Source organism: Pholcus phalangioides, unplaced genomic scaffold (genome assembly GCF_987345545.1).
Source record: "Pholcus phalangioides strain wild (caught in Gottingen) unplaced genomic scaffold, Ppha-v1.0 ptg000016l_1, whole genome shotgun sequence".
NCBI classification, from domain to species: Eukaryota; Metazoa; Arthropoda; class Arachnida; order Araneae; family Pholcidae; genus Pholcus; species Pholcus phalangioides.
Window position 1 is genome coordinate 5841622 of NW_028301609.1, and position 13452 is coordinate 5855073.

Genomic DNA, 13452 nt, shown 5'->3' on the forward strand with positions numbered 1-13452 from the left:
CAGTTTAATGTTTTCATTATTCATGAAACTCTTACCAACGCGATGCTTGCGAATTATGCATAATCTCTAGCAAAAGTGATTAATTTACCAAACTTGCCACGGCGATTGGTAAGCATGCATAATAACCGATTTATCACATTTACCGTAACTTATTCATGTTTATGAAACCTAGAAGAAAACAAGACAAATATTTTTTTCGAATAGAGAAAGGAAGGAACGATGACCCCCGTCTTCCACATAATGAGACAGACATCAAGACAGAAAAAAGACATCTTTTATTAAGAAAGACAGGAATTACAGTCTACGAGATGATGTATATAATGTCTATTTACGGCCATCTTTTAGTAGGAAAAGAGAAGAAAAGAAAGAAAATGAAAAAATAAGAGTGTGTGTAAACACACACTGGCGGCCATCTTTTGAGAAGAACAGACAGAATTCCGAGTTGTGTCTTCTTCTTTATTTCCAAGAAATTTACGTTATTTATTTTCCCGTAGGACACGACGTAATACATTACGATTATTAGACTCTCTCTCTCTCTCTGTGTCTTTTCACCGAAAAGTTAATGGCTCCTGAACATCGTCTCGACGGACAAAGGAGTGGTCCGTCCCCACCTCGAGGTCGAGTCCTTTATACAGTATAATTCAACTTTAAAAACATCGCTTGACTTGTGTCATTGTGTCCGGGATCGTTGCTTGTCAAACTGAATCAACGTCTAGTAATTTGCGTTCTTCCCGTAGACGTGCGTGTAGAGCTTGACCCTCCTCCGACTTCAGCTTCCGAGAAACGCGCTCGTTGTTTACTTGTCAGTTTGATATAAGACGTTTCGGGATAATAGAGAGGCTTCCTCGTAACTTTGGCCGGCCGTTTGTGTCACGGCAATGGCTTGAAGAACCTGATTCCAATGAAGTGTCGACTGGGTTTACGGGGGTGTCTGTCTGTATGAGGATTGGCGTATAGCGGTCCAGGAAAGAAAGAGTTGTCAAATGAATGTCTTGGAGGTCACAGAGTGTTAGAGGATTTTATTCCTATCGCATTTGATCGTTTTTGACGCACCTGGGCTCATTTTCTACACGCGACGGCTAATTTTGGACCGGGACCTACAATTTATTGCCGGTTCTGAACGGCAGGCTTGTTTTTTATACTCGTCAAGGGGTTGGCGCGCTAACCCCTCGATGGGAGACTCCCTGCGGTAGGAATTTTTTCTGCCGGTCATGTCGCCGTTTTTTGTTGTACCCCTGTGTCAGGATAGTTTTCTGACAAGGACGAACCGGGTATCGAACTCGCGACACCTTTAAACATCCTTTGGTACTGTATTTGAGGCGAGTATCTTATCGACCTGGGCTACCGCACCCTATTCCTTTCTCAAATGAAGTTGTATCGCTGCTCTTTTTTGTTCGGCTCTGTACATATACGCAGCGTGTAAAATTCATCGCCGAAAGTTCATCGTCAACAATTCACCGGGGAAAAATTCATCGTCAATAGTTTACCGCCGGAAAATTCATCGCCAACAATTTACTGCTGAAAAATTCATCGTCAACAATTCACCGACGGAAAATTAATCATCAACAATTTATCACCGGAAAATTCATCGTCAATAATTTACCACGGAAATATTCATCGCCAACACAATTCACCGACAAAGTACATAGTGTAAGATCGCATGAGCAGGTGATTGAGCCAGTGTGCGATTGAGAGATTCATCAAGTGAGTTAGGGAATTAGTGAGTAAGTGAGTCACTCGCATGGCCACCCACTCTATCGATCACTCACTCAGTAGCTAATCCACTCACTTGGTCATCCATGCTGTCACTCACTAAATCTCTCGGTCACTCGCTGATTACAATTACTCACTCCCTCTGTCACTCAACCATTCACTTGGCTACTGATTCACTCAATCGCTCGGTGAATCATACGGTCACTAACTCCCTCATTCGGTCACTCCCCCGTTCACCGGTTCACCCATATGGTCACTCAATCCCTCAGTGACGAACTCTAATCCTTTAACTCTGTTGGTGAATACTGCCGTTAGTCACTCATACGGTCACTCACTTGGTAATTCACCCACTCACTCGAGCACCAATATAGTTACTCCCGCAATCATTTGATAACTCATACGGTCACTTACTGTTTCACTTGTTTTCATTCATCCACTCATTCGGTTACTCACTCGTTCATATATTTATTTACTCACTTGCTCAAAATCACGCGATCACTTTCTCACTGGTGACGAATGGTTGTAGACGGATTTTCCCAGCGGTGGTTTTTCCGTCGGTGAATTGCGTGGTGGTGAATTTTCCGTAAATCCACTCACATAGGTTTGTAAGCTCAATCGTTAATTCAACTCTTACCAGGTCTTTGTTAGAGTTGAATCAAACGGCATTGGTATGCATTTCTTTTACCGAATGCGCAAGGAATCGATTAAGAAGCTGAGTTAATTCTCTTCGAGGGACGTATTCTGGTCACGAATTGGGAATCGATCTCGGATCGCAACAGTGCTCTGTGGAAAATCACGAAACGCGTGGGTTGGCATACGTTTCAAACATATGAGTGAACCCCGTGAGAATCGAAAATAAGCGAAATATTCGACAGAGATACAAAATTCCAGCACCCATGTGAAAATTCAGAATAAATGAAAAAAATCATTCCGCATGATTTTTTGTTTTCTGGACGAAAATGCATAGTTCCAGAATTATTTTTTTCTAGATGAAGAGATGCAAAAATTCCCCAGAATTATTTCTTTCTACGGGAAGATTTCGAGGATGGATGAAAATGCAGAATTTATGAAAGAAACAATTCCTGGATTGAAAATTCAGAATTCCAGGATTTAAAATTCGGAATTCCAGAACTGATGAGAGTTCAGAATTCCACAGAATTGATGAAAGTTTAGAATTCCACAGAATTGATGAAAGTTCAGAATTCCAGAATTGATGAAAGAAACAATTCCAAAATTTGAAAATTCGGAATTGCAGAACTGATGAGAGTTCAGAATTCCGCAGAACTGATGAGAGTTCAGAATTCCGCAGAATTGATGAGAGTTCAGAATTCCGCAGAACTGATGAGAGTTCAGAATTCCACAGAATTGATGAAAGTTCAGAATTCCAGAATTGATGAAAACTCAAAATTCCAGAATTGATAAAAACTCAAAATTCCAGAATTTATGAAAGAAACAATTCCAAAATTTGAAAATTCGGAATTGCAGAACTGATGAGAGTTCAGAATTCCGCAGAACTGATGAGAGTTCAGAATTCCGCAGAACTGATGAGAGTTCAGAATTCCACAGAATTGATGAAAGTTCAGAATTCCAGAATTGATGAAAACTCAAAATTCCAGAATTGATAAAAATTCAAAATTCCAGAATTTATGAAAGAAACAATTCCAAAATTTGAAAATTCGGAATTGCAGAACTGATGAGAGTTCAGAATTCCGCAGAACTGATGAGAGTTCAGAATTCCGCAGAACTGATGAGAGTTCAGAATTCCACAGAATTGATGAAAGTTCAGAATTCCAGAATTGATGAAAACTCAAAATTCCAGAATTGATAAAAATTCAAAATTCCAGAATTTATGAAAGAAACAATTCCAAAATTTGAAAATTCGGAATTGCAGAACTGATGAGAGTTCAGAATTCCGCAGAACTGATGAGAGTTCAGAATTCCGCAGAACTGATGAGAGTTCAGAATTCCGCAGAACTGATGAGAGTTCAGAATTCCACAGAATTGATGAAAGTTCAGAATTCCAGAATTGATGAAAACTCAAAATTCCAGAATTGATAAAAACTCAAAATTCCAGAATTTATGAAAGAAACAATTCCAAAATTTGAAAATTCGGAATTGCAGAACTGATGAGAGTTCAGAATTCCGCAGAACTGATGAGAGTTCAGAATTCCACAGAATTGATGAAAGTTCAGAATTCCAGAATTGATGAAAACTCAAAATTCCAGAATTGATAAAAACTCAAAATTCCAGAATTTATGAAAGAAACAATTCCAAAATTTGAAAATTCGGAATTGCAGAACTGATGAGAGTTCAGAATTCCGCAGAACTGATGAGAGTTCAGAATTCCGCAGAACTGATGAGAGTTCAGAATTCCACAGAATTGATGAAAGTTCAGAATTCCAGAATTGATGAAAACTCAAAATTCCAGAATTGATAAAAATTCAAAATTCCAGAATTTATGAAAGAAACAATTCCAAAATTTGAAAATTCGGAATTGCAGAACTGATGAGAGTTCAGAATTCCGCAGAACTGATGAGAGTTCAGAATTCCGCAGAACTGATGAGAGTTCAGAATTCCACAGAATTGATGAAAGTTCAGAATTCCAGAATTGATGAAAACTCAAAATTCCAGAATTGATAAAAATTCAAAATTCCAGAATTTATGAAAGAAACAATTCCAAAATTTGAAAATTCGGAATTGCAGAACTGATGAGAGTTCAGAATTCCGCAGAACTGATGAGAGTTCAGAATTCCGCAGAACTGATGAGAGTTCAGAATTCCACAGAATTGATGAAAGTTCAGAATTCCAGAATTGATGAAAACTCAAAATTCCAGAATTGATAAAAACTCAAAATTCCAGAATTTATGAAAGAAACAATTCCAAAATTTGAAAATTCGGAATTGCAGAACTGATGAGAGTTCAGAATTCCGCAGAATTGATGAGAGTTCAGAATTCCGCAGAACTGATGAGAGTTCAGAATTCCACAGAATTGATGAAAGTTCAGAATTCCAGAATTGATGAAAACTCAAAATTCCAGAATTGATAAAAACTCAAAATTCCAGAATTTATGAAAGAAACAATTCCAAAATTTGAAAATTCGGAATTGCAGAACTGATGAGAGTTCAGAATTCCGCAGAACTGATGAGAGTTCAGAATTCCGCAGAATTGATGAGAGTTCAGAATTCCACAGAATTGATGAAAGTTCAGAATTCCAGAATTGATGAAAACTCAAAATTCCAGAATTTATGAAAGAAACAATTCCAAAATCTGAAAATTCGGAATTGCAGAACTGATGAGAGTTCAGAATTTCTGAATTGATAGAAGTTCAAAATTCCAGAATTGATAGAAGTTCAAAATTCCAGAATTGATAGAAGTTCAAAATTCCAGAATTGATAGAAGTTCAAAATTCCAGAATTGATAGAAGTTCAAAATTCCAGAATTGATAGAAGTTCAAAATTCCAGAATTGATAGAAGTTCAAAATTCCAGAATTGATAGAAGTTCAAAATTCCAGAATTGATAGAAGTTCAAAATTCCAGAATTGATAGAAGTTCAAAATTCCAGAATTGATAGAAGTTCAAAATTCCAGAATTGATGAAAATTCATAATTTATAAAAAAAAGTGAAAATTCCCAATTTATGAAAAAAAACCACCAAAATTATTGTTATTGCGGGGCTCCGCTAAATGCGATCTGACCGCATCTTCCAACACACCCTCTAAGGGCGGCTCATGTACCAAATCACAGTCCGAAAAAGTCAACACACACACACACACACACACACACACACACACACACACACACACACACATTCCAGCTCTCGCTTCATTACTTTCCAACTTTTTCAATTTCAATTGAATATGTAATTGGTTTTTTTCACCGAAGAATTCTTCACCGAATATTCACTGAAAAATTTCTTTTCCCATCCACAGCTGCCAGACCAAGATGAGACGGATTCTTGGATTCTTTTTCTCTTCTTCTCCTTCGCCTTTTTAACCTTGATCTTCACTCCCATTAAATCGAATTTTCCACCACTTTCTCCTTCTAAATTACCAGAAGGGACGAGGGAGAGGAAAAAGAAAAGGACACACATTCGCGGGCCACATGGCCTAGTATGATGATGATGATGATCGCCTGATGTCCTCAGCACTTTCTCTCATTAACCCACAGACCTCACAATGTTTAGACAAGAGGGTGGAGCCGAGGCAAATGAGGGTCCTTTTTAGTGCATCATTACCGACGGCTACACAACAGAAAATGGGTGGGATGCCCATTTTCTTTTTTACCTAGACGTGCATTTAGGGCACTGGACCATCACTAGGGAATCCATCATCGCGGGCTCAACGAGAATAAGAGGAAAGTAAAAAGAGAGAGAGAGAGAGAGGAATCCTCTGTTATAAGTTCAAAAGTCTTAGATTTCTCTTTTGGTGGCCATGGCCTTCTAGAAAATTGCACCTTTTTTTTTGTTTCTTGAAGCCACACATCCTGTGGGTGAAGTTGCGCTTTTTTTCATTGGGTATTACCAAACTTGCGAATTGTCCATTTAAATCCATGGATGATAGACCATGATGGACATATAACAGTGAAAAAATTAGAGGATTCTTCTCTTTTTACCCCCGTTTCCTTTCCATTTCGATTTAATGCACTGAAATGGGGAATAATTGCCAAGTAAGGGAACCGAAACTGCAGTTTACAGAAAGGGTTTCTTTTCGCGACTTGAGATAAGTGTGGTTGTTGAGATTGGAATAGCTCCTGTAACGTTGGGATTGGTATAGCCCCCCACCCCCAACCCACACACACATGCTGGAGCAGGGCCCCTAGGCTGAGATCTTTTGCGGGCCCCCGGTCAGACTTTTCACGGGCCCTTCTATAGTTAATTTATAGCGTTGGAAAAGCAAAAAAATGGCGAGAGTTGTCCCGGGCCACAGGGCTACAGCCCTGTCCTTGTGGGGGCCATGGGGATTGGTAGGTGAAAAACGAAAGTTGTAGTAAATACAGTCGAATCCCGTTGCAACGAATACCGTTATAGCGAAAATCTCGTTTTAACGAACACTTCCTCCAGATAAGTTTACGCAAGATGGGGGGGGGGGGGGCGTGTCTGGCCTTCCTAGCTGTTTCATGCAAGTGATCCGTAAATAAGCCGTGGGTCATTCAAATTATTTGTTAATGTGTCGCATTTAAGTCATCTCAAACGGCGCTATGAGTAATTTAATGAAGTGATCTCAAAATGTGCCGCAAGCCACTTGATTGACCCGGAGCTATGCCGGGGAGGAGGGGGGAGAGGGGGGAGTTTGAAGTGCCGCGGACCGCTTGACCGATCTGGAACTGTGCTGCAGGTCACTTGAATGATGTAGAACTGAAACCGTGGGCCACACACACGCACAAAGGTGTTCAACCGCCAAGGGTGATTTAAGTGCTATGGAAATGTGTGTCGTGGGCCGCTTGAGTGATCTCTATATGTGCAGCGGATCACTTGGTGATCTGAAAAAGTGCTGTGGGCCGCATGCTCTGGAACTGAACTGTGCCATGGTTCACTCAATTGATCTGTAACTATACTGCGGGTCACTTAAGTGATCTGTAAATACAAATGCAGGAAAAATGCCCAACGAGGTGGCTGAAATGTGCCACGGGCCACTTAAGCGCTGCGGAACTGTGCCGCAGGTCAGTCAAGTGAGCCGTAAATATGCCGTGCGCCGTTTCAGTGATCTGGAAACGTGCTAACTTTTTACAAAATTAGGTTCGAGGTCACGGACCTCCTTCAGATGACTTCGAGGGGCTACATTTGTCCCGCTGGTCACGCTTTGAGCATGCACGATCTAAACTATCAATTTTCGTCACGTAATGCAAGCAATGAACCGCTTTATGGCGTGATCACTGAAAGCATAAAGCGCTGGTTTTACCATTTACATCGTGGATTGCAGATGGGATGGTTGGTTTCACAAATTAGAAAAAAAGGCGGACACTCATCTTTCATGCATGGCGCTACGATCGGGAATGCTCTGGAAGCCCAAAGACAGACTGTACCGTGCCAAATCGAAAACCCTTTGAGCGATATGTCAGCGGTACGCATGATACAGGAGCGCGAGGGCGCCACCAGTGGTAGAGGGCGTTCTTCGTAGGGCTGAAAATCACCTGGAATGCAACCCGCCAGCAGTTTCCTGTGTAGTAAATGTTCCTGTGTCGCTACCCAAGCGACACTGCTTGCGTAGGACGAAGTGGTTCGAAACCGATTGTTTAGATCAGTTCTATCGCTTCTCAAAGTGTTTTGCCCATGAGTTTTTTGGATCACCCTGTATTCGGACAATTATTGGACATAATAATGAAGTCACATCATAAAAAAAAAAATTACTACAAAAAATTATTATTACTCTACAAACTCACCTGACATTGAAATTGGACGTGATAGTTTTCTCTTTGGTCTGGTACTTGCACCTGACGTGGTATCCTCGCCCTTGGCTGGTGACCAGTTTCCGGTGAGGCTGAATGACTACGGTATTGAAGTATTCGATACCTTCGTCCTTTGAGAGAGACACAAATATTTTTAAGATATATTATATGGGTAATTAATTCAGTCTTTGACATAGTTTGGCGGGGACGGGGGTTCTTAACCTTTTTTCAGCGGCAACCCAAAATCAACAAGATCAGCTTCGTGACCTGTGAGACTGTCGGTTTTTCGAAATTAGTGAAACTAGTGACGCTATAAGTGCATGTATAACAGGACAGTAAGTGATACGACTCATCTAGGAAGCCCTTGCGGAATAAGTTTCGGTCGTAACCCTATCGGTAACCCTATAGTTCAAGAATCCTGGCTATTAGTGGATTTGTACGATTCATCTCGGAAGCCCCCTGAGAATCAAGTTTGGATCGTAACTAATAGCTCAAGAATCCGTGGCTGTGAATGAATTCATACGACCCTTCTCGGCCGCCAATGTGTATCAAGTTTTGGTGATGGCCCATAAGTCAAGAATTCCAAACTGTAAGTGGATTTTAACGACCCGTTTCGGAATGTCCCTGTGAATCAAGTATGGGTCATGATCCCATTGCTCAAGATTCCCTGGTTGTTAGTAGATTTGAACGACCCATTTCGGAAGTCCACGCGAATTAAGTTTCATTCATAACCCCATTGCTTAAGAGTCCCTGGTTGTTAGTGGATTTGAACGAGCCATCTAGGAAACCCCCCCTACGAATCTAGTTAGGGTCGTGACCCACAGCTCAAGAATCTCTGGCTGTGAGTGAATTTGTGGGACCCTTCTCGGTCAATCCCTACGAATCTAGTCTGGGTCGTGACCCATAGCTCAAGAGCTCCGCTTGCTGTTAGTAGATTTGAACGACTCTTCTCGGAAGTCTCTACGATCCACGTGTTAAGAACCCCTGTGGTATTGTGCCCAAAGAAATGTGCTGCTACTTACCATGTCAGCGCTCATGGTGTTGCAAGACCTCAACGGCAGAACGTAAGAGATCTGATTACCGGCATCCTTGTATTCGGTCATACACGTCGAGTTCTTGGACAGTCCTTTCGGGTAGATCATGCCGTTGAAACTGGACGTCGTTGAGACCGTGACCACTATGGTGTTGCTTTGACATGCTATATGGACGTCTGACACTAACGTCGAACCTGCCACGGGGGAGAAACAGAGAGCTTCATGTTAACATAAACGGCTATTAACCTTTTTCGTATAATACAAGATAACATCAACACAACAGAATGTCAGACATTACTATTATTACGATTATAATAACAGTCTCGCAAATTTACGACGCTGAGATAATTGCTGCCTTTGGGGGGGGGGGGAAAGATGATTAAAGTGAGAGGAAGGGTTCCTCGGCTACCATCATCAAATCCTCCGGAGGGAAGGCCCTTGATGACGTCAAGTATCGATATACAGAAGCTGCTTTAAGGAAGAAGAAGGGTGGCTGCGTTAATGACTCATTTTATATAATGACCTCATGGAGAATGAGAGAGTGTCTAAAATGCTCAACAAGCTCTCGGGAATCATCTTCGTATTGTCTGATATAGAGAGAGATCTTGCTCTATTTTCCTTCGCGATTACCTTGATGACCGTTGCCGCCTTCCTCTTGGTGTTTGAGAGATTATCACCTATGATAAGGTTTTTACCTTCATTACCCATTGTGTGATTCGTTGCAGTGCAGTCGCGGGATGTTTCCTAATCATACGAGAAACCCCGATCATAAAAAAAAAAAATAAAAAAAATCAAACTTTCACCGCAACCAGTGAAAGATCCACGAAATGAACACCAAATTGACTTACAGCTGATTTAAAAGAAAGGTGGAAGCACCTGCTAACTCACTCATTAACGATCATGTAGGCTGACATTCCGACTCAATTCAGCACACCCGGGGCGAAGCAGTAGAGAATTTTTTTGATGGCAATGTGTGCAGTGCCGTTTGAGTAGCACACACATATAAATAATGATTTGCATATCTTCAAGCACCTTTCCTGAAATGATCTGGTGATGAGTAGAATTATCAAAATAAAGAAATCCGTAGAAGATGAGTTCCGAACCCGACAATTAAGTCCTTGCTGTAGGCTACTCAAGAAGACGAATTCTGATCCCGACACTGAAACATGAGTTCAACAACCTGAACTCAACAATACAAATCGTGCTGTCCTGAAGAAGATGAGTTCTGAACCCGACAAGAAAAGTTCTCGCTGTAGAAAAAAAAGATGAGTTATGATCACGATATACTCTGAAGCCTCATTTTACCAAAAAAGACGAGTTCTAAACTCGACAATACAAGCATCAATGTATCAATGAAGATGGACTAGACACCCCAAACCCTTGTTGCACCAAAGAAGACCAGTTCTGAATCCAACACTTTTAAACAATTTTAAGCCTCACCGTACAAATGAAGATGAGGCCTGTAACCTACACTCTCAGGCCTTGTTGTAATAAACAAGCTGAGTTCTAAATCCAAGGTCTTGCTGTATCAAAGAAGATGTGTACTGAACCCGACAGTACAAGCCTCACTGTATCAATGAAGATGAAGTCCGAACCAGACACCCGAAACCTTTTCTGCACCAAAGAACACGTGGTTTAAACCCGACACTTTAAGTCTTTGTTGTACCAAAGAAGACGAGTTCTGAACACGAAAATAATCCCTTGCTGTGCTAAAGAAGATGGGTTCTAAACCTAAACCTAAGATGAGTTCTCTGCGACAGCTTAAGCCTCGCTGTGCCATAGAAGATGAGTTTTGAATTCGACATCACAATCTTCGCGGGATCAAAAAAATTCGAATTCAGACTCAGACACTCCGGGTCTCTCTCTCTACGTGAAAACATACGAGTTCTAGACCCGACAAATCAGCATCTGCATGCGCATACTCTTACACAGTATCGGATTCTTCAAGGATCTCTTACAATAATCTCCCTAACCTCGTAGAAAAATGAATCATATCAAACGGATCTTCTTCACCTTTCTTCTTCAGTGGGGTCTCGATACTTTGGGATTATTTGTAAGAGGTATATGTTTTTATTAAAGGGTATACAATATACATTGTAATATATCATTACAGATTCAAATATATTCACCACCTCATAAAAAATACACGTATAAAATCCCTATCGAAATCACAGACATGGGCCCGAAAACATAACAAGAATAAGAAATATAAATAGGAGAGAAATATTCCAATGTGTCCTTTATGCCTATTTCTTTCATGGTAAACCCAACTTGTCGTAGAGGAAGGTCAGAGACCCTCTTGAAATTTACGACTAGCGATAGAAACAACCCGCTCCCAATTGAATATTTACTGTCTTATTTACGATGATCACCTTTGATACCAAAGACCACGATGACCCTCAAAGTATCCGAGTTCAATATTCTTTTAATCCGACGAGTTTTTTTTTTGTTTCATTCTCATTCATCCCATCGATCGGCCATTTGATATGTAATAAAAATAACAGTATCATATCGATCCCCACCGCGGATATGGATTATTTTTCTTATAGTCCTGGGGAAGCAAATAGCGTCTGCATCGTAATGGACTTCCCATTTTTTGCGAAGAAAAAGAGAAACAAAATACGCGTACGATCGTCTTTTGTGGTTTTTTTTTGTTGTTGCATCCTCTTGTGGATCATCACCAGGTGAATAAGACCATAAGTTTCGGATCGAATCATCGAGACACTAAAAAGAAACCCTCCTACTCTTTGTTTCCTATTAGGATTAAAACCATTAGTTCGTTTGGATTCGTGAAGAGCATTAGCCCCTCTCCTTAGTTCGTTCATCCGTCGATGGTCGTGTGTGTGCGGAAAATTCACCGATAAAAACTCACAACCACGCCATTCACCGACAGAGAATTCATCGAAAAAGTGACTTAGTGAGTGAGTGAGCAAGTGAGTGATTGATCAAGTGAGTCAGGAAGTTACTGAGTGAGCAAATGAACAAATGAGTGAGTCCTCACGCGGTCACTCATACCGTTACTCACTCACTCTATCACTCCCCTTCCCCATTTAGTCACTGACTCGCTCACTCTGTCACTTCTCCACTCATTTAGTCACTGACTCGCTCACCCTGTCATTCCTCCACTTATTTGGTGACTGACTCACTCTGTCACTTCTCCACTCATTTGGTCACTGACTCGCTCACTCTGTCACTCCTCCACTCATTTGGTCACTGACTCACTCTGTCACTCCTCCACTCATTTGGTCACTGACTCGCTCACTCTGTCACTCCTCCACTCATTCGGTCACTGACTGGGTCACTCCTTCGGTCACTGACTCGCTCACTCACTGGGTCACTCATTCGGTCACTGACTCGCTCACTCATTCGGTCACTCATTCGGTCACTGACTCGCTCACTCACTGGGTCACTCATGCAGTCAGTAGCTCGCTCAATAACTCACATGGTCACAAAAACATAACGTTTTTTTTTTTGTTTTGGTAAACTACATTTTTACCCATTTCGACTTGCAGTAGCCATTCTGTTTCCTCACCTTTGGTGTGGCGATTTTTCAGCAATTTTTACGATAGATGGCAACTTTACTTGCCTTTGACAAATTTCGCTACACACACTCGGCAACTTCATTCGCATTTGGCTTTTTTTTTTCTACAATTGCCGATATCCCGTACGAATTCCGATTTCTCTCAGTATTTCTCACGAGGGAAATACGCTTATCGTATTGACTGTATCGATATTTGATACTTTTGCACCGGAACTCCCCTCTTTCGCGGGCCGGATGAAAATCCCTTGGCGGGCCGCATTTGACGCGCGGGCCGGAGTTGGTGCATCCCCCGATAAGTGAGAAAGCAGCCTCTAAAAAAAGGTCTTTAATTGGCCAGCAATTACATAAATCGATCTACCGGAGAGTTTCGTCGGATTATCAATCAAACATCTTCTGTAACTACACATACAACGACAATTTAGGAGTCTTGTCACAACCGCAGTACGTGAAAGTATTTCAATGCTATGATTACGGACACAATCGTAACCATGATTACTTTCACGTCCACTTCTGATGGGGAACTCCATCGAGTAGAGTCCCGTTTGTTTTTAGTGTACACCACCGTGCCGTGATACTATTTTAATGAGTACTTGTTGAATGTTTCAGAGATGGATGAGTGGGAATCTCTTTGAAAAAATAGATAGATTGGTGACGCCGCCATGATGTCTGTGCAGGTACACGACCTCTGAAGTATCCACGGAATACACACACACACGCATCCAAGGGAGTGGACTCGAATTTTGAGGCACCATATGGGCAAATGCTCTTGAAAGAGAACGAG

The 13452-nt window shown here is 41.2% G+C and overlaps 1 protein-coding gene across 1 annotated transcript in view; it reads right to left on the reverse strand.

Annotated features, from left to right (window-relative positions):
- The window catches only part of LOC149074933 (cuticlin-1-like), a 76072-nt gene that overhangs the window by 13524 nt on the left and 49096 nt on the right, over positions 1–13452 (reverse strand). The window contains exons 4-5 of the mRNA XM_089245881.1: positions 9119–9324; positions 8091–8227 (exon numbers count right to left, since the gene is read on the reverse strand). Coding sequence (XP_089102007.1) covers positions 8091–8227; positions 9119–9324 — 343 coding nt within the window. The remainder of the gene's footprint in view (positions 1–8090; positions 8228–9118; positions 9325–13452) is intronic.